The sequence below is a fragment of the Equus quagga genome, chromosome 3 (genome assembly GCF_021613505.1).
Source record: "Equus quagga isolate Etosha38 chromosome 3, UCLA_HA_Equagga_1.0, whole genome shotgun sequence".
NCBI lineage: Eukaryota > Metazoa > Chordata > Mammalia > Perissodactyla > Equidae > Equus > Equus quagga.
The window spans coordinates 53,599,395-53,621,478 of record NC_060269.1 but is presented as its reverse complement, the minus strand read 5'-3'; the positions used below and the strand labels follow the sequence as shown (position 1 = coordinate 53,621,478).

General features: G+C 34.4%; 1 protein-coding gene across 1 annotated transcript in view; it reads left to right on the top strand.

Annotated features, from left to right (window-relative positions):
- Window positions 1–2,861: 2,861 nt before the first annotated feature.
- The window catches only part of LOC124236751 (probable ATP-dependent RNA helicase DDX60), a 75,097-nt gene continuing 55,874 nt past the window's right edge, over window positions 2,862–22,084 (top strand). Inside the window, exons 1-9 of the mRNA XM_046655724.1 lie at window positions 2,862–2,979; window positions 6,217–6,441; window positions 8,496–8,659; window positions 11,243–11,249; window positions 12,014–12,156; window positions 13,020–13,169; window positions 14,298–14,417; window positions 14,945–15,040; window positions 19,608–19,723. Coding sequence (XP_046511680.1) covers window positions 2,862–2,979; window positions 6,217–6,441; window positions 8,496–8,659; window positions 11,243–11,249; window positions 12,014–12,156; window positions 13,020–13,169; window positions 14,298–14,417; window positions 14,945–15,040; window positions 19,608–19,723 — 1,139 coding nt within the window. The remainder of the gene's footprint in view (window positions 2,980–6,216; window positions 6,442–8,495; window positions 8,660–11,242; window positions 11,250–12,013; window positions 12,157–13,019; window positions 13,170–14,297; window positions 14,418–14,944; window positions 15,041–19,607; window positions 19,724–22,084) is intronic.

Below are 22,084 nucleotides of genomic sequence, written 5' to 3'. Positions count from 1 at the left end.
AATAAGATGATTTGATACAAGTATATACTGCAAAATGACCACCACAACAAGGTTAGTTAACCCATCCATCAAATATAATAACTCTTTTTTATGTGGTGAGAACATTTAAGACCTACTCTATTATCAACTTTCAAGTATATATTACAGTATTGTTAACTATAGTCACTGTGCTGTGCATTACATCTCCAGAATTTATTCATCTTATACATGAAAATCTGTATCCTTTGATAAATATCTTCCCATTTCCCCCACTCCTCAGCCCCTGACAACCACCATTCTACCGTCTGATTCTGTGAGCTTGGCCTTTTTATTTTATATTCCACTATAAATGAGATCATACAGTATTAGTGTTTCTCTGTCTGACTTATTTCACTTAGCACAATGCCCTCAAATTCCATCCATGTTGTCGCAAATGGCAGGATTTCCTTCTTTTTAATGGCTGATTATATCTCATTGCATATATATATATATATATATATATATATGCACCACATTTTTGTAATCCATTCATTGATGAACATTTAGGTTGTTTCCATGTCTTAGCTATTGTGTTTCTTGAACATAATAATCACAGACCCACCTCGCAGCCTTTCTGTTTACTGTTTTCTTTGCTCAACGTGTTCTGACTCAGACAACCTTTAACTCATTGTCCCAGTGTCTTGTCAGCAAAGCCTTTCCTGACCATTATACTTAAAATCACACCTTCTCCTTCTCCCGGAACTCACTGTCCTGTCTTCCTGCTTTATTCTTCTTCATCATGCTTTTCACCATCTGGCAGAGTATATATTTTGCCTTAATATTTCTTTGTTGTCTATAACTCTGTTAGTATATAAACTCTACAAAGACTTTTTTTAATGTCTGTTTTGTTTACTGACATATTCTCAGCATCTAGATGAGTACCTGGCACATAGCAGGCACTCGGTGAATATCTTGGGATGAATGAATAGTAGGTTCACAGGTGTCATTTATTGTCTAATCTTTTCTTTATGCTTGAAACATTTCACAAGTGCACACACATACACACAAAGAAACAGGAAAAATAATCCAGAAGCGTCTCTCAACTTCAGAAATATCTTTATAGTACGTGAGGCTATATACTCTTGGCTATTATTTGGTACTTAATTCAATCTCCCATACAAAGAAAGTCTTAATATGTACTTTTTTTGTGTGGTGAGGAAGATTGGCCCTGAGTAGCATCTGTTGCCAATCTTCCTCTTTTTGCTTGAGGAAGATTGTTGGTGAGCTAACATTTGTGCCAATCTGCCTCTCTTTTGTGTGTAAGACACCACCGCAGCGTGACTTGATGAGTGGTGTGTAAGTCCATGCCTGGGATCTGAACCCACAAACCCCAGGCTGCCTAAGCAGAGCACGTGAACTTAACCACTATGGCACTGGGCTGACCCCAATATGTGCTTTTTAAAAATCATTATAGAGATGACAATTCCACAGATGTTCTTGCCTGCTTCTAGACTATTTTGTCAAGAGATATATTCTTTGTAAAAAATGTGTTTTGCTCATTCATAATTATAAAATTAAAGGCAGAGAACCTAAGTAAGTTCATGGTTTAGAGTAGAAACTAAAAAAGAAAAAAATTAGATGTGTATTATAATGTATGTCTTTTGTTTTTTTCTCAGTGATGACCCAGCTGTTCTCTCTCTTTCTAAAAAGAGAGAATTTGATGAACTCACACACTGGCATTCTGCTAGACCTCTCAGCGATGATTTTGAAAGGACTAGGTGCAGCAGTGATGGTAAACATAACTAATATCTAGCAAACATTTTCAACATTCTTATTTATTGAATAATTGTGTCATACGTATAAGAAAAAAATGACTCATCTGAGATGAATGAAGTGTAATTTATCTTCTCCTTCTTCTCTCTCTCTGCCACTATATAAATTTCCATCACCTTCACAGCAGGACCGGGAAGAAGCTAATTTCTTTAATCTGAAAATTGAGATTCCAATTGACCTATTGGAGGAAAAAGCTGTTTGGTCCAGACAGAATCTTTAGCATTTTATTTTTCTCCAGTTGCTACAACAAATTACTTTACATGTTATTATTAAAGTTCTTTCAGTTTTTGTTGTTTGGGGTTAAAAATTTCCTTGTATTATCTTATAAGACCCAATGCCTTCGTTAATCACATTGTATTGTCATTATTTGCGCCAATTGGTAATTATAGTAATTACTTGCTCTAGAATATTGTTTAGAACTCTATTTATTAAGTGAAATAAGTCTTAAATATTCAAATAATTATTTTGGCAGTGGGATATTTTGGACCAATATAGCTTATAATCTTGTTCTCTTCTTGGAATTCAAGCTGGCACAAGAAAATCAGGATAGGAAAAAATAAAAATCAGTGCCACACAATTACGAGTTTTTATAGCCTGTGAGATGGCAGCCTGAGTGGTGCTGTGGGTCTCTCACAGACTCATTCAGCCTCTGTCTTATGAAGTGACATTGTGCTGGCTTCCAGGGATGCAGCAGGGAACGTGAAAGACATACTCCTGCTCTGGGAGTGCTCACAGCCTAGCAGAGAAAGCAGACAGTAAACAGAGCATCACAGAGATGCTTATTTAAAATTATGATGAGTAAAATTATGACTATTATGATGAGTAATCATGAGCAAAGGGTGAAAAGAGGCTGCTAGAGGGATTGGGGAATTTTCAAGCCAAATCTGAAAGATGAAGGCAGTTAGTTGGCTGTGTGGTACTAGTGGGGACCAGTAGGGGGACATCATGACAGGAAGTGGCCAGAGAGCCTAGAGTACAGAGATGTGAGATGATGCAGGATCATCACGCAGGCTCTAGTGAGGATTTTGAGTAATGGAAGAGAAACAGGAAGCCACTGAAATGATTAAACCATGGGAGCAAGAAATCAGGTTTACTTTAAAAGGATTGCTTTGGCAGCAGTTTGGAGAAAGGATACGTTCCTTTCAATTGTGTCCAGTACTCCTCAGACTAAGAATAGTCTGCAAATTGGTAATGTCCTGTTTCCACAGTCCATTCTATGCTATTATCTGGAATTTGATTAAGTTGTTTTAGGCAAATGTTTTTGACCTGATATGGGGGTAGTTTTCAGAGATTCTATTTTCAAGTCAGTTGGTCTTACAGAGTGTTCATGTGCTTTGTTCTTGACCCTGTGCCCAGTGGCACCAACAGTGCAAAAGAGCTGGTGTTTTATCTTGTGATTTTGATGCACTGGAAGAAAAGAAGGGCATAAATTTACCATTGACTTGTTCAGTGGGGAATATCCATAATGCCTAGAAGATTGTAAGAAAGTGAATATGCAAATAAGAGGCACTGCTTTAGATCCTTCCATGATATTTAAATATAGCTCAAATAATTTAAATTTCTATAGCTCAATCTCTAACATGTCTCTAATTAGATTAATGTGAATTTCTAAGGGAATTTATCAAAGCCTTTCTCATGAATGCTCTCTGAATGGAACTCTCATTTATAAATAGCATTACCAGCATGTTTTAATAATTTATTTCCTACAGCTAAATCCAAAGATGCCAAAGGAAGATGGGAAATACAGAAATTACATCATTTTTATCATGTCTTTGGAAAATCTTTGATAGGAAGTAACAGATCAGTAAGGATTGTACAAGAAAGAGCTCTGCCACCTCCAGAAAATTCTTCTGGGAAAAAGAAAAGAAAACACCAGGTACCTTCTTGATCTAGCATGACTCAGGCATGTGGAGATCCTAAGATTCTACTCTCCATGTGAACTCCTCATTGGAAATATCTGGTATTGTACACATCAGTAGTCTCATGTGTTATTAAAGACAAAACACTTTTTATAAAAAAAAAATTAATAACTGTCAAATCAAGTATACTGTAAATACTAACCACAAATTACAAAAGATAAAACAATTTATTCTCCCATTACAATGCTTGTAAAATGAAGAAAAGTGTAATGAAGAAAGCAAAATCCTAATAGGACCTTCACACAGAGTTAAGCACTGTTAACATTTTGGTGAGTTTCTTTATAGTCATTTTCTCATTCACATTATTAAAAATCTTTTGAGACACAATTTTGTGACTTATAATCTTCTATAATATGGCATGTTATTATTTGTTTAATTCATTCCCTTTTGAAAAATAGAAAAATAGGTAAGAAAAAAAAAGGAGAAAGGAAATGTTGATACTCTCACATACCACAGATAATCACTATTAACATTTTGACATACAAACTTTCAGTCATTTTTATTCATATAGTGTGTTTTTTACAAAAAAGTATATCTTTTTAACTTATATTCCCACCTATCAATGCATATTGGACATTTTTCTGTGTCATTAAATATACTTCCATAATAGCTTCCCAAATGTTTCCCAAATTTTAAATAGTTTTTTAAAAAAGATTATCAAGGTCAAGCACATCCAGTAAATTGTTATCTAGAAAAGTATATAAAAAAAGAAAAATCACTAAAATTTTGCCCCTCCAAAAAGTTGCTTCTATTAACTTTCTGGTGAATATCCTTCCAAAATATTTCACACTATACACATTTACAAACGTATGTACATACGTTTGTGTACACACAAGCTATACACATTTACAGACGTACATACATACATACATATAATTAAAAATTTTTCATGTGGTTTTATTATTTTTCCCATTTAAACAACATATTTTGGAGAATGTTCTATTTCAATGAACGGGAAATAAACTTTTCCTTTTAATATTTTAATAATAATTTGTAATACATTCATTTCCTATTCTTACTGTTCATTACGTTTCCATTATTTTACTATTATAACATGCTATGATAAACATAATTTTATCTGAAACTTTCTACTCTTTTCTAATTACTTAGAGAAGTAATTGCTGGGTTAAAGACTATGAAAAATTTTAGAGCTTTTGATATAAATCAATACGTTCTCGTTTAGGAGGGCTATGCTAATTCCCATTCTTACTATAACATTAATACAAGTAATAATAACAAAATATGTTACTGATTATCAAACTCTTATGTGAAAAACACTGTGCTCACTTACATAGTTAGTGGGTGGCCATGCCTGCTGGACTCTGGAACTTGCTCTTTTAACCATTTAGCTGTGATAACCATCATCAGTGTATGAGAGTGCCTGTTTTATTTATTTATTTATTTTTTGGAATTTCTCTCAACAAGGAATCTTAATCTCAATTTCTTTGAATACCAGTGATATGAATATCTTTTCAAAATTTAGAGTCCATTTGTGTTTCTTCTTCTATGAATTTCTCTTTTATGTCCTTTATCTTCTACTATTGTTGTAGTATTTTCCTTTTGCTTATTGATTGCTAAGAGCTATGTATATTTAAAACATAATATTCCTTGTCATATATATTGAAAACATTTTCTTACTCTTCATTCTCTATTTTTGGCTTAATGAAGTTCATTTTCTGGATGTTATCATGTCATTTACATGTTATCATGTATACCCCACTTTCCAGGGATCTATTTTAACCTCTAGTTAGGATATGCTACTCCCCTGAGGAGCTAACGTCACTTAACTGGTACACAGGGATTCTTGAAATGGTCCATTGTTTCCATATTAAGGAGATAGAGAATGGAGGAGAGCTAAATAAGGACACACCCTGAGATCTGGACAAGAAGGATTGTCACAGTGTTTGGCCGTGGCAGCATTCTCTATTACATACAATAGTCCAGACATTGCAATCTTAAACCTGATTGTGCCAGTCTTTATAACTACTTTAATTGTACCCCATTCAGACCTATTAGATTTCTCCTGGGGATCCAGGACAAAATTCGTATTTGTTTTTCTATGAAGTACAGCATGCTACACTCCAGGACAGTTTTTGTGATTATACCACAGTTGGTCTAATCTCAAAAATGATATATGTCCCAGTTGGATATTAGTTAGAAATGGTCTTTCTTAGATCCAACCCCATGGACATGAGATGCCAGAACACTGGTTTTCAGCATAATGGGTTAAGGAAATAATAACTGAGGAGACAGAGAAAGGGAATGGCAAATGATCGTGGTTGTGTAAAAAACAGATGTTTGCATTTAGTTATTTGAGACTTCCAAGGTCCTATTTGATGTGCTATTTGAATGTCCTGAATAGTAAACTAATGGCCTGAGATATTTAAATATTTCCTTCAAAAATATCAAATGTATTATTCTGGAAACATTTGCTTTTATTATTTAGTTGATTTGTTTTCTATTTCTTTGTTTTTTTAGAAGACAAATGCAGAAAAATTTATTGAAGAAAATCAAAAGAGACAACTAGCTAAACTAGAGAAGAGAGAGGAAGAACGATGGAATAACTTGTCCCTATATATTGAAAAGGAAATTAAAGAAAGTCCTAAATCTGGAATAAAAAGACTAGAAGATTTTCTACAAATATGCCCTGTTAAATCTGTAAGATTTACTGCAGAAATGGTAGGAATGGATGCCTGTTTCAAATTATGGATGGAATACTGTTTAAAAACAGGTATATAAATACATTAATTTTAGAATTTTTTTAAAAAGATTGGCACCTGAGCTAACATCTGTTGCCAATCTTCTTTTTTTTCCTTCCTTCTTCTTCTTCTCCCCAAAGCCCCCCAGTACATAGTTGTACATTCTAGTTGTAGGTCCGTCTGGCTCTGCTATGTGGGACACAGTTTCAACGTGACTTGATGAGTGGTGCCATGTCTGTGCCCAGGATCTGAACGGGTGAAACCCTGGACCGCCGAAGTAGGGACACAAACTTAACCACTCAGCCACAGGGCTGGCCCCTTAGAAATTTTTTAAAATAAAAAAATCAGTTAGAACAAAGCAAAAGAATTGGGATTGGGCATGGCTTCTGATTCATCTGTCCTGTACTGACTTTAGGAACTCTAATGATGTGTAAAGAATAAGAAGATTTTTTGATCCAGTAATAACATCATGGTTATTTGTGTGTGTGATAGATATTGGTGGATGGATTCAGTTTGAAATTCAATTCAGCAAACAGTTCTTCAAGGCCAATCATGAGCTGAGTACCTTGTTGTGCCCACGGGGCTTCTGAACAGAACAGGGGCCCTGGTCTCAAGGAGTTTAATGATCGGTCTCTCAAGGGACTCAAGCACATTCTGAACTAACTGTAGCATCTCACAGTATCCACAACCCAAACAATATACAGTCGGTCCTCTGTATCCATGGGTTCCACATCCGCAGATTCAACCAACTGAAAAACGAAAGCCCTACAATGGTTGCATCTGTACGGAACATGTACAGACTTTTTTTTCTTGTCATTATTACCTAAACAATACATAAAAATAGTATAACAACTATTTACATTGTATTAGCTAATGTAAGTAATCCAGAGATGATTTAAAGTATAGAGGAGGATGTCATAGGTTCTATGCAGATACTATGCCATTTTATACAAGGGACTTGAGCACTCATGGATATTGGTATCTGCAGGAGTCCTGGAGCCAATCCCCTGATGATACTGAGGAAAGACTATATATATAACATACATATATATGTATATATATATATAGGTAGTACGGATATTATTCATACAAACTTGAGGTTCTAGGAGAAAAAATTATGTGCCCAAGCGTCAGTGATAGAGCAAGGATTTTAATATAACATTGTTACTCCAAAGTATACACACAAACTAAATAATTAGTGAATCGGTACAACTGTGATGTTGAGGGCAAGAGAATAAACTTTTTTTTTTTTAAGATGATTAGCTCTGAGCTAACTACTTCCAATCCTCCTCTTTTTGCTGAGGAAGACTGGCCCTGAGCTAACATCCATGCCTATCTTCTTCTACTTTATATGTGGGACACCTCCCACAGCATGGCGGGCCAAGCGGTTCCATGTCCGCACCCAGGATCCCAACCGGCAAACCCCGGGCCGCTGAGAAGCAGCACTTAACTGCTGTGCCAGCCCTCAAGATAATAAACATTTTTGATTGAAGGGATGATGAAAGATATTTATCTTCTGAGTGTGGTCACAGGAAAGTAAACATTAAAAGTATAAATATGGAACGGTCATCTTTTTTTAAAAAAAGTCCATTCAGACCCTCTTCCATATAAGTCCTTATGATGAATAGTAACAGCTGCCATTATTGTATCATTTTACATGGATTATTTTGTTTAATCTTTATAATATCTGTAGGAAGTGAGACCTATTATTATTATCCCCATTACAGATAAAAGGAAATGAGGCTTAGAGATGTAACTTTCCAAGTTCCTAAGTCAAGTACAGACAAGTTGAATTTAAATGTCAGATAAAAAATGAACTTTTTTAGTATAAGTATGTGCCATGCAATATGTATCCCAAACTGGGTCTCCTGTATTTTTATTTGCTAAAACTAGCAACTCTGCTCTCACTCAAGTGGCAACACTCTCACTGCTATGCAGTACTGGTCGTTACGAATTCCTCAATTATTGCGAGTGATTCATATAAAAATGTTTTTTTAATCCCGCAATAAAATTGTCAGCTTTGGGGGTTTCCTTATCAATATCTTGCCTAACTTAAGTTATGCATGTCAATATTTTGTCTCAACAGAAGCAGAATCCAGAGATATAAGCATAATAATTAACTTGATGAAAAGGATTCACATAATCCATGAAAAATATTCAGAACTATTACAAAATACACATCGACAAAAATTAGCCAAATATCTAAGATATATTGGATTTGACAACTTGGCACACTCATTATATCCTCAGGTAGATGCTATAGAAATATTACATGACATTCATATATATGAGTGTGTGTGTGTGTGTGTGTGTAGTATTTTATGGAATGCATTTAGAATTAATGTATATTAGATTAAGTTAATGGTTACTAAGTATCATCCTATATAAACACAGATCTAATATTTTTTATAGATGTGTATTTACCTAGAATAAATGTTTCATTTGTACCAGGAGTGCTATGGACTGAATATTTGTGTCTTCCCTCAAAATTCATATGTTGAAATTCTAACCCCCAGAGTGATGGTATCTGGAGGTGGGGCCTTTGGAAAGTGATTAGGTCACGAAGATGGAACCCTCATGAATGGGGTTAGTGCCCTTGTAAAAGAGACCCCAGAGAGCTAGCTCACCCTTTCACCATGTAAGGTTACAGTGAGAAGATGGCCATGTAGGGGCAGGCTCGTTCCAGACACTGAATCTGCTGATGCTGTGATGTTGGACTTCTCAGCCTCCAAAACTATGAGAAACAGATGCTTGCTGTTTAAAAACCATTCACTTTATGGTATTTTTTTTTTTTTTGTATCATCCCAAATGGAGTTACTTAGAATAAACTCTTACCAAAGTCCCTAGGGTCCTACATAGCTGGTCTCTGGTTACCTCTCTCTTCTGGTTTCCAACCATTCTGTTTGTTGAATGAACAGAATTCCATTTTGTCTCTGAGTATTGCCTCAGCTATTTCTTGTATATGAACATTTATTCCCTCAGATTTTAGCATGGCTTACTCCTTTGGTTGTTAATGTTTTAGATGAAGTATCATCTTATCAAAGAAACATTTATGGCCAGCTTGAGACCTTCCAATCTCAAGTAGCATTTCCTCCACCATTCCCCTTATCCACGAAGTCACTAAAAAATTTCCTTATTTCTCTTTCTTAACAGCATATGTCACTATCTGAATTTTTTGTTTATGTTTTGTTCATTTGTTTTTTGTTTGTGTCTCAAAATTAGAAAGTAAGTTCCATAGACACAGGGCCTTTCTCTATCTTATTTCTTGCTGTGCTCCTTATGCAGTAAGTTTAAAATATCTCTTCAATAAATAGAAGGAAGGAATAAAGAAAGGAGTGAAGGGTGAAGGGAAGGAAAGAATTCTCCTGTAGATATTATTGTTGCCTGTAAATGTGTTGTCTATTTATCTGGGAGATTTCTAAAGACTTATGGAAATAATCAAAATTTACTTTCAGAGAAATGGATTAACTTAATTTTGTTTTTTCCTAGAAAAACTTTACTTACAATTATTTCTACTGAATATTCTTACATATACTGACTCCTTTAAATTTCTTATTTAATTGTCTTCAGTTGTTACTTCAAAAGAATTTGTTTGAAGAGAAAATATTTTTTAAGTCAAAATCTCTCTCCGAGTACTGACTTGAGAACCATAGAGATAGTACATATAGAAACAGCGTAGCTTTACCTGTGCTATTGCTTGGTTTTGTTAAAGTAGAGACACTTTCTGTTAGTAGAGGAAAGGGAGGGATTGAAGGAGAGGACGTCAACTCACTATGACTAGCCAGAAAGAGGAGCCATGATTAGCCTTCCACTTCCTCCAGAACTGGTCCTTCTTTTAATGGCTGTATAACTCTCCTGAGCCTTCATACTTACCCACCACATAGATCCGGCCTTTTACTAGTTTCTCTATTCCTGATAAATGCTAACAGGGTCCATAAATCCTTCCTAGCTGCATCGTGCTCCCTTATTCTCAGGATGACTTTGGGCCACTCCTTGACAATTCTGTAGGGTCCCTCTAGAGATCTCGAGGCCAACTTTCCCAGGGATTTTTGTTCACCCCATCATACTTCGCATCCAGCATGGAAAGCCTTATACTTGATTACTCAAGTGCCATAACTAAAATTCAACTGTCATATTTAACAAGGCTTTTGAAGCTTGTGGATATAGAAATACACTGCACAAAAATATCTTGATGCACAATACGAGATGAGGTCATAGTCCAAATCCAACCGTAGCATGGACTAGACATCTCTTTCTCAGGGTGTTCTATCGCTACTTCATATTGCAAGAGCATATTGCTTCTTTCCCACGGAGGAAGAGCTATGTTTCCCCACTTCTTTTAGAGATCCAAGAAATTGGAAGAAACCATTTTCCTAAAATAAGCTTACAAGCCCTAGGAAAGTATTTCTTTCTCTCTTAAAAAAAAACAAAACTGAAAAACTTGGTGATGATAATGGACAGAAATCTAGCTCCCCACTGTTTCCAACTGATCCAGGTCTGAAATAGGATATTTGCTTTACTATCGTGTGACCAAAACTACTATCACACTTTTCTCCTTAAACAAGAAATTAACAGAAAATGGCAGTTTTTAAATGGAAGTTCTTCCTTCTTCAAGCCATCAATATTTCAAAACGTGTTTTGTAGTTGATTCTCAACCAGAATACCTCAACATATAAATTTACATTTTCCATGCTTTGCTAATATTATCATAATCAAGTGTTATCAGAACTTCAAGAATAGAGGCTATACAAAACATGTGAATTTCTTTGATGTTAGGTTCCTTAGTAATAAGAGTTGTCTAACCAGAATTCTTTGAGTAAAATAATTTGTAAGATAATATGTACTAATAGTATAGATGCTTGTAAGAATATTTCCTTTACCAAAGATGCCCTTTTAGGATTGGGAAGGGTTCCTCAGTGGAAACACAGTTTTTATTGTGTGTGGGTATGAGTTGTTCATATTTAACAATTATCAAAGATTACATTGATTTGTAATTAAAATATTAATTTCATATTGCATTTTACTTATATTCTTATGGAACATGGTACTGCCACATAAAATAGCATTTAAAAAATTACAGTAAAGATGTAATACCTGTCTACTTCCCATGTATCAGAATTGATAACCTGAATCAAATGTTACCTTCCTTTGATTACTTCCTTTGAAACTAGGTTATACGGTTTTTGGGTTTTTTTTCTGAAGATTGGCACCTGAGCTAACGACTGTTGCCAATCTTTTTTTTTTCTGCTTTATCTCCCCAAACCCCGCCTGTACACAGTTGTATATCTTAGTTGCACGTCCTTCTAGCTGTGGGATGTGGGACGCCGTCTCAACGTGGCCTGACGAGCGGTGCCATGTTCGCGCCCAGGATCGGAACCCTGGGCCGCCGCAGCGGAGTGCGCGAACTTAATCACTCGGCCACCGATCCGGCCCCGGTTATATGGTTTTAAGACTTGTAAGATATTGAAAGAAACATGAAATAATAATCGTATTGAAACAAAGCAAACTATAATATGATTGATAATAATTTCCTTGCCCAGATTAAAAATTGTGAAATGGTACAAAAATCTAATATGTAATGCTTATTTTAGGTGGCACAATCAGCTACTGAGAAGGATATTTCTAAATATTCAGTTCACATGGGAGCAGCTCGGTTTCAGTTAACGTACATGGGACCTTACTTATTTCGAGAAGAAAGAAGCGATCCAGATCCCAGGGTGCAACATTTTATACCAGACACATGGCAGGTATTTACTGAAAAGATCTGCAGCCTTCGAAAGCGAAGAAACTTGATGGAAGCAGTTGGTTTAGATCTCAGTGTTTGCAACAAATTTTGGAAATGGAAATCATTATAGAATGCAGTGTAATGACAATGAAAATAAATCATGTCTTGACTTAAGAGATAAAGGAATGCAACAAAGAGGCAGTTGAAATGAAAATATATTGGTTTTATTAAATGGTTGTGCCTGGATTAAAACTAGGCACTCTAACTCTGGTTGGACTGCTCTTTACCATTACACTACATAATTATTATATGCATCCACTTAATTTCATGTCTAAAATATAGTGCCTAATGTTTGATGCTATATATTTGGCAAGTTTACTGTTTGTTGAAAGTAGTGGTGCTTTCAGACTGTCCAAATGTTAAACAGCAGAGTCATTTATAAATACTTGGCTTATTATACATATGTACATATCTTTGGAAAATCTGTCCTTTTCTACACCTTATTCATTAATTCATGAACAGAAAAACAAAAATATAAAGAACGACAGATTTTGGTAATTCTGAGTTCAGCCAACTCAAGCTAAAAAGAATGCAGAGAGCTGGGCTACATGGTGTCCTGGGCAGGTCCCTTGCGATGTTGTCTGTTTTATTGGATATTTTAAGCTAAGTTTAGGGGAGGTGTTTTGTAGGAGAAGGTGAGATGTGAATTTAGTTGTCTCCAAATAACAGAAAACGGTGATTCCCTTAAGTGACTGCCGTCTCGAATGTTAGTGTGTCTTGGAAGCAACTGTGAATACTAATTCACCCTAGAAATAGTTGGCATTAAATTAAAATTGGACAGTAAATATGTATTTTCAAATGAAATGTTGTTCTGTTTTTATCTAGAGAGAACTTCTTGATGTTGTAGATAATAATGAATCTGCTGTGATTGTTGCTCCGACCTCATCAGGGAAAACCTATGCATCTTACTACTGCATGGAGAAAATCCTGAGAGAGGGCAATGAAGGGGTAGTTGTATATGTTGCTCCAACAAAGGTAATGTGTCCATCTGACACCGTATGTCTTACAGTATTTCCTTCAACTATAGTTTGTGTCCTTAATCCTAGGAGGCACCACAGTGTACAGGCTCCAGCACTGAAGTCACGAGTTTCAGAGTTTATGTTCTGTGTGACCTTGAGCCAGTTTCTTACCTTAGTTTCTCCAGCTGCAAAAAAGGGATAATAACACTTACTTCATACTATTGTTCTAAGCATTGAGATGATGTATGTAAAGCATGTAATATATTGTTCGGATGTAGACAATGATCAATAAGTGGTACCATTCACAATTATTTTTTATTCATTTTACTGTTTGAAACTTCCTAGGTCCAGCACTTATTAGAAGATGGCATTTGACATTTTTGAGAATTTTGCTAAAGGGTAACATTTGATAACTGTACCAGGATTACATGACTTAAGAGAGTGTAGACAAGATCATGAGAAAGAGAGACGGAGAGCAGCTATTCGTAATTTTGCCGCCTCTGTGGTTGGACAAATGCCCTGTGGAATAACCCCTGATTATTGCAAGTGCTGTGGGCTTCTTCCTTTACAGCAAGCTGTGTAAAATAAAGTCAAGAAGATCGTGGCTAAATCAGAATTGTTCTCTTCATCTAGAAGGGATTTGGGGTATTCTTTCCTCTCACTTTCCCTAGGAGAATATTTAATTGCAAGCCTTAAAGATGTACAGAGAGAAGAGATTCAGAACGCGAGTGTTGGGAGGGATCACCTCTATCACATGTTGCAGCCCTCGTATTTTACAGATGAAGAAACTGAGGCTTAGTGAAGTTTGATAATATGCTCATCATTGCATAGCCAATTGGATTTTTAAATAAATAATCATCATCACCTGTAAAATATATATCACATTCATGAGGCCAAGATTGTTGTTAGTTTATTGTTTCTAGCTATCACATCATCAAGCACTGTATATTATACATTAAGGAAAACTTTAAAGCCAGTAGGAAGAATTTGGTGCAAAGTAATTCTTTTACTAAGAAAGAGTTATATAAAATTGGTACTGCACGTTTTTGCATGCAAATTGTTCCAGACATTTGTCTACTGTAAACAAATTTTGCAGTGCTGTCAATAATTACTGAATAGCAGATTATGTCTTTTATGACTTCAGGCTCTTGTTAATCAAGTGGTGGGAACTGTCTGCAATTTATTTACCAAAGCACTGCCAAAAGGATTAGTGGTGTGTGGAACTTTTACAAGAGATTACCGTCATGACGCCTTGAATTGTCAGGTACGTTACAGACATGCACACACAAAGAATAATAACAAACATTATGGCACTTCAGTAGGCGCTTCAAGGTTTCAATATGAGTATAAACTAAGTTTACAGTTACCCTGACAGATATATTTATATTTGAGCAGATTATTTATATGATTTTTCTTATATAAAAATTGGGTAACTTTCAAATAATTATATTTTCTATACAAAGTAGAACGATTTTCTCTTCTGAAATTTCAACATGAGGGAGTAGCTTCCTTCAATAGCGATGGTTTCATGTTGTGATGATTTTATACTGTCAGTGTACAATGTGGGAGAATATTTCTTGATGAATTGAACTTAACCCTTTTTGAATGTACTAACAGCAACATACCTCTGTGACACAAATTTGTTTTATTTTTCAAAAATGAGATTATTGTTTTAATGGAAATATCAGTATGAACATACTGTGTCATCCAAAATATTGTATTAATGTTTAAAAGTTAAAACTTGAGCTTTTTAAGATAATCAAGGCCATGATTCCCTAATTTTTTTAACAGATATTGGTGACAGTGCCTCAGTGTTTGGAAATACTCCTGCTATCACCTCATAATCAAAAATGGGTGAAAAGAATGAGATATGTCATATTTGATGAGGTATGCCACCTTTCATTACAATTATCCCAACTAAATATTTGTATGTATATAAAAACATATGTAATTCATGTATTTTAATAAAATGACAATTATACATATAGTTATTAAAATAAATGTTAATTCAGTTTATGGAGAGGGTAGAATTTATGTGCTGATGGTAAAAGATAGATCTGTAAGGAGCTGAGAATAAGAAAAATGGAAAAAATTCTAGGTCAAGAGTGATAGTAGCAGGGAAAGAGTATCTCACAAATCATTGGACGCATCTTAGTAATAGATTTTTTCTTTTTAGCCAAAGAAATTTTAGCCCACTGAACCAACTGTCTTTTAAGGGGTACTTTCCTTTTTCCTATCACCAGATGCATTGATGACTGACATCAGCCATGTTTTCTTTTTTGCTGGTTAAAAAAATGCATCATTCTATGGCTAGGATTAGTTTGATGAATACCACCAGGAAGGAAATAAAAAGCAGAATACAGATAAGCAAAAAAACAAGCAAGCAGACTGAAACAAGCAAACAAAATAGGGAAGCTGTAAATTTAGGAAGATGACATGTAATTTGAACATTAATTTTGAGTTATTTTCTAACACATGTATGTATTCTTTTCTAATACATTGACGTATTGAGCACTATATGTTAATCCTATAAGCTGCTTTAGCAGTAACATTGAAACATTTCTTTTTGAAACATTGAAACATTGCATGTATTTATCATTCAGTTTAAAATATGTTTTAATTTCCATCATTATTTAGTTTTGATCCATTGGTTATTTAGAAGTATATTTCTTAATTTTCAGATATGTATATTCTTTACTATAGTTTTTGTTTTGTATTTCTAGAATGGTTACATTTAGGTCAAGAATATGTCCTTATATTTTTCATTCTTTGAAATTCAAATTAATAAATAATTTTCAAGTCAGCAACACTCAGTGAGAAAATGAGATAAAAAAGCATTTTAATAGCATTTATAATAGCATAAAATATATGACATACTTTGGAATGAATCTTTAAAAAGATATGCAAGACTTTTATAAAGAAATCTTTAAACTTTGCTGAGGGATATTTAGAAAGAATTTTAAAAAACAATAGTAAAATGAATAGAGAACCTAGAGAAATAGTCCATGCTTTTGTACTGGAGAATTCAATATTATGATTATGATTATGATTATGACAGATTAATTTGGACACACTAATTATTATGGCCTCAAATTGTTCTATAAATTGACTGCAATCACAAAAATATCAGAATTTTTTCCCGTCCTATGATAGTATGTGTATATGTGTGTGTGTGCATGAGTATGTGCGTGTGTTGGGGGAGGAAGAAGTTGATTGCCTGATTCTGAAATTTACATGAAATTGCTAAAAGGAAAAAGTAGCCAAGACACACTTGACAAAACAGATCAAGGTGAAGAAACCAGCTCTGCCAAGTATCAGGGTTTATTATAGACCTATGGTAGTCAAGACAACATCTATTTGTCCATAGACAAATGGGCCAGAGAGCCTAGAAATAGAACTACACATAGACATTTTATTTAAGGAAAACACGGCACTGCAAACAGTATTGGAAAAATTGGGAATCTATATGGACAATAAATAAAATTAGATCACTTCCTCACATCATACCCAGACATCAATTTCAAATGGTTTAAAAGCACCAATATGAAAGCAAATGAATGAAACTTTAGAATATAATATCTGAAGAGAATATCTTCATTACTTAGGAGTACAGAAAATTCTCTTAAACAAGACACAAAAAGCGCAAACTATGAAAATAAAATAGATGAACAAATTTGACTACATAAAATTAAGAATTTTTATTCATCAAAATATTTCATTAAGAGAATGAAATGACAAGCCACTGAGTAGAAGGTTTTTGTAATTTATAACTGACAAAGAACTCTCATTAAGAATATATAAAAACTTCCTTTAAAATGTTAAGAGAAAAGCCACTCACAAAAGGAGATTTCCAAATGTTCAATATGCCCCTGAAAAGGAACTTAACTAAAATATAAATTAAAATTACAATGAGATACGTCCACCAGACGGTAAAAATCAGAATCTGACAGTGTTAAGTGTTGCAAAGGAAGTGGAGCGATGAGAAGGCTCATGCCCTGCTCATGGGTGCCTCTTTGGAATCTGTTTTGGCAAAATCTAATGAAGATGACACTGCTTCATGAGTAAGGAATTCCAATTCTAGCTATACATCTAGGAACTAGGAAAACAAGATTTAGGATCTTCAAAAATAAGACAATTAAAAAACTCCCACACAAGTGGACTAGAAGACATGGACAAAATGTTCATAGCAACAACTCAAGTGTCCATCAAAGTGGAAATAATAAGCAAAATGTGGTACATTCATACAAGAGAATAGATAGAGCAATGAAAATGAGTACAACATAGAATAATCTTAAAACCGTAATATCGAGCAATGGAAGCTAGACACAAAAGGACACATGCATGTAATTCTAATTACAAAACCTTATTAAACTGGCAAAATCAACATACATTGTTTATGAATACACACATGTCTATATGAAGAAGTATAATGAAAAGAGAGTCATAATTTTATTGGGGAAATTTTTTTATTCTCCCCAAAGCCCCCCAGTACATAGCTGTATATTCTGGTTGTAGCTCCTTCTAGTCCTGCTATGTGGGACGCTGCCTCAGCATGGCTTGATAAGTGGTGCTAGGTTCATGCTCAGGATCTGAACTGGCAAAATCCTGGGCCACCAGAACATAGCCCACAAACTTTAACCACTCGGCCATGGGGCTGGCCCCAGAAGTCATAATTTTAAAAAAGCAGCATAGCAACTATGAAAGGATGCTGTTGTAATATGGACTTCTGAGGTGCTGGAAATATTTATCTTGATTTATGGGGATGTTTGCTTTACTTTGTTAATCTGAACATTTCTTTGTTAATATGAAAGTCTACATTTTATACAACTTACTGAATGTTATATTTCGCCATAAAATAAAGGTTAAAAAAGAATACAAAGATTGACGGATGTAAATCATTATATTACACATATTGCTATGCATAAAATTATAATAGCTACCTTTATTTTAATGTTTACTACAGATATTTATTCTAAATGATTTTCAGCTATAAAGCCACTTACTCTTCAGAAAAAAAACCTGTGAAGTAGGTACTATTATTATGGCCACTGAATTGAGGCAAAGAGAGATTAGCTTCCCAAATTCATGCCATGTTAAGTGGTAGAGACAGGATTAGAACACAGGCAACCTACTTCCATTTTCTGGGCTTTTAATGCTTTTAAAATGCTGAGTACTTTTCTGAGCTTTTAATACAGCACTGGCATACAGAGCTATCCTTAATATAAAAAATAAGATTAAACGTTCTCAAGTGTAACTCTGAATAAAAAAGCTTCAAACTGTTTATGTAAAATTATTTTAAATCTTATCTTTTGCATCTTTGCTTAAAATACTAATAAGTGTTTCTTACAAAGTGCTCACTTTATCATTATAAATTCCACGTTCCTCTCTGATTTATCATTCTTTGGCACAACAAACAAACACTCATAATTGTACTTTATTAAAATGGCCTGTTATCAATATATTTCTGATGTCCTTTACATGTGTTTTTCTTTTTCATTTTCTCCTATTTTGACTAAAAGCTCTTTGAAAACTTCTTTTTACCTCTCCACAGTATCTGTTTCATAGTGACCCATAAAGGAGAAGTCCTTCAGTAAAAATCAGAAACAAAACATAAGCATTGGACTTTTGAAATTGAGTGACTTGGTTTTTAAAATTTTTTTAAATTCTATTAAACGTAGAGTATAATATATATAAGGATCTAATTTTACTATATAAAAGTTTATTATTAGTTGAGAACCTTACAAAAGTTATTTAAAATCAAGTCATGTAAAGTTGTTATTGCTTTCATATATTATTGTTAACTGCACATATCATCGTGACAAATATAACAATGAATGAGCTAGTCACTGCACTCATCTCGCCCCATTTATAGTCAGGGGACTCGGGCATTCTTGAGATTTCTAACAAGTGTAGAATAAGTGCTCTACATACATTTACAGACTAAAGCCTGGAGTAGTCAATTTATTTCAAATTAATTTATTTTATAAGCATTGTTGTCTGTATTGCAGTGGTGGGATTAGTGACACATGAGTAAATTTTTTATTTTTATAGATATTTTTCCTCATCCTATTATCTTTTTATGACGATCTGTAATTAGGCCATTATTTCATTTATAAATAAGAGTTGTAAAATGTATTCTTTTGTTTGTTTTTGCTTATAGTGTTATTACCATGGCCTGTAATAATCTTTATTGTAGTTCAGCTATTATAATGCATAATAGAGTGTCATCTCTCGATACACTATTAATAAATAATCCAATTATTGGCACATTCAAATCCACTTTAATTCCTCTCAAAATCGTGTTGGTTTGTTTGACTAAGTTTGTCAGTGGGTGAATGAACGTTATCGAATGTGGGGAGAGAAGGGAGTAATAGGTTCTGATAGCACAATCTGTTAACATTTTGGAAAAAAGGGTAACTGATTTTACACTAAATCTATTTAACCACATTGACAGGTTCACTGTCTTGGGGGAGAAATTGGAGCAGAAGTTTGGGAACATCTACTTGTTATGATTCGGTGTCCCTTTCTGGCACTTTCTGCTACTATCAGTAATCCTGAACATCTCACTGAGTAAGCCTGAATTTTACATTCATTATTATCACTATTAATGGGTAAGTACTTCTATTCAGTCATGGGTTATTTAAAATCATCTCTAAAGAGGGGCTGGCCTGGTGGCATAGTGGTTAAGTTCATGCGTTCAGCTTCTGTGGCCCGGGGCTCACTGGTTTGTATCCTGGGCACGGACCTGCACACTGCTTATTAAGCCATGCTGTGGTGGCGTCCTACATACAAAATAGAGGAAGATGGGCACAGATGTTAGCTCAGTGACAATCTTCCTCAGCAAAAAGAAGAGGATTCGCCATAGATGTTAGCTCAGGGACAATCTTCCTCACCAAAAAAAAAAAAAAAAAAGCTCTAGAACAAAACAAAAAAGTCCTTTTGAGTAAATCTTGTTTTCTTTGAGTTGGTTTATATTTAACTAGAAAGCATTTCCTCTCATTCCTTTGACTAGATATAATTTACATACTTACCTGATCCCTGAAGAATGTTGTGTGAGGGTGATTTAATTTTCCTGTTTATAGTTTGATATTTAGATTCTCAGAGAACAGCATAAAGCAGTTTAAAACTATCCATCCAATATACTTTGCATGATACTTTCCTGTGCAAAACACCAAAAAACGTTTTCAAAATGTGTCAACACGTATAGTAGAAATGGATATAACTGCTATATTGGGTCAATGCATTTCATAAGGAACTTCAAAGTATTCATTCTTGGTGATTGTATAAAAGTAACAGTTGATTAAACTATGTGACTATAAATAGAGTTTTTTTTCATTTTTATTAACAACTTGTTTAAACTAATAAAACTGGCAGTTCACCCATTTGTCATGTCCCCCACCCACTGCCTCGGCAACCACTGATCTCTTCTCTGTATCTAAGGTTAATTTTTTTTTAGATTGCATTATTAAAGAGATTCTATGGTATTTGCTTTTCTCTTAGCATAGTGCCCTCAAGGTGTATCCATGTTGTCAACACTTGCAAGATTTCATTCTTTTTTATGGCGTAATAATATTCCATTGTATACATATACCACAATTGCTTTATCCATTCATCCATGATGGACACTTAGATTGTTTCCATATTGTGGCTATTGTAAATAAAGCTGCAAAGAAAATGGGGGTGCATATATCTTTTCAAGTTAGTATTTTGTTTTCTTTGGATAAATACTCAGAAGTGGAAATTTTGGATCCTATGGTAGCCCTATTTTTAGTTTTTTGAGGAATATCCATACTGTTTTCCATAGTGGCCGCACAAATTTACATTCCAACCAACAGTACACAAAGGTTCCCTTTCCTCTGCTTCCTGAGTAACACTTGTTATTTCTTGTCTTTTTGATAATAACCATTCTAACAGGTGTGAAGTGCTATGTAATTGAGGTTTTGATTTGCATTTACCTGATGATTAGTGATGTTGAGCTTCTTTTCATGTACTTGTTGACCATCTGTATGTCTGCTTTGGAAAAATATCTAGTCAGATCTTCTGCCCATGTTTTAATTGGATTGTTTAGGGTTTTTTTGCTAATGAGTTGTATGGGTTCTTTATATATTTTCGATATCATTTCATTCTTGGATATATGATTTGCAAATATTTCCTCCCATTCAGTAAGTTACCTTTTAATTTTGTTGAAGGTTTCCTTTACTGTGTAGAAGCTTTTTAGTTTGATGTAGTCCTGCTTGTTTATGTTTGCTTTTGTTGCTTTTGCTTTTGGTGTCAGATTAAAAAAAATCATTGTCAAGACCAGTGTCAAGGAGCTTACCATCTATGTTTTCTTCCAGGAGTTTTATGGTTTCAGGTGTTATGTTAAAGTCTTAAATCCATTTTGGGTTAATTTTTGTGTGTAAGATAGTGGTCAAGTTTCATTCTTTTCCATGTGGCTGTCCAGATTTCCCAACACCATTTATTGAAGAGATAGTCCTTTATCCATTGTGTATTCTTCGTTCATTTGTCATAAATTAATTGAGCATATATGTTTGAGTTTATTTCTGGGCTCTCAATTCTGTTCCACTTATCTATGTGTCTGTTTTTATGCCAATACCATATTGTTTTGAATACTAGAGCTTTGTACTATAGTTTGAAATTAGGGAGTGTGATGCCTCTAGCTTTATTCTTCTTTCTCAAGATTTCTTTGGCTATTTGGGGTTTTAGTGGTTCCATTCAAATTTTAGGATTATTTATTCTATCTCTTTGAAAAATGCCATTGGAATTTTGATTGGGATAGGAAGATAGAAGCCTCCAAGGCCCAAGAAGGCCTTGCATGACCACCAAGGTCTTGTTGTCCAAAATGGCCAATAAGAAGACAGAAGCTGAGAACGAGAGGTGGGGTAGAGAGAGACTGAGATTCTTCTGGAGTTTTTATTCCCCTTAAACCCA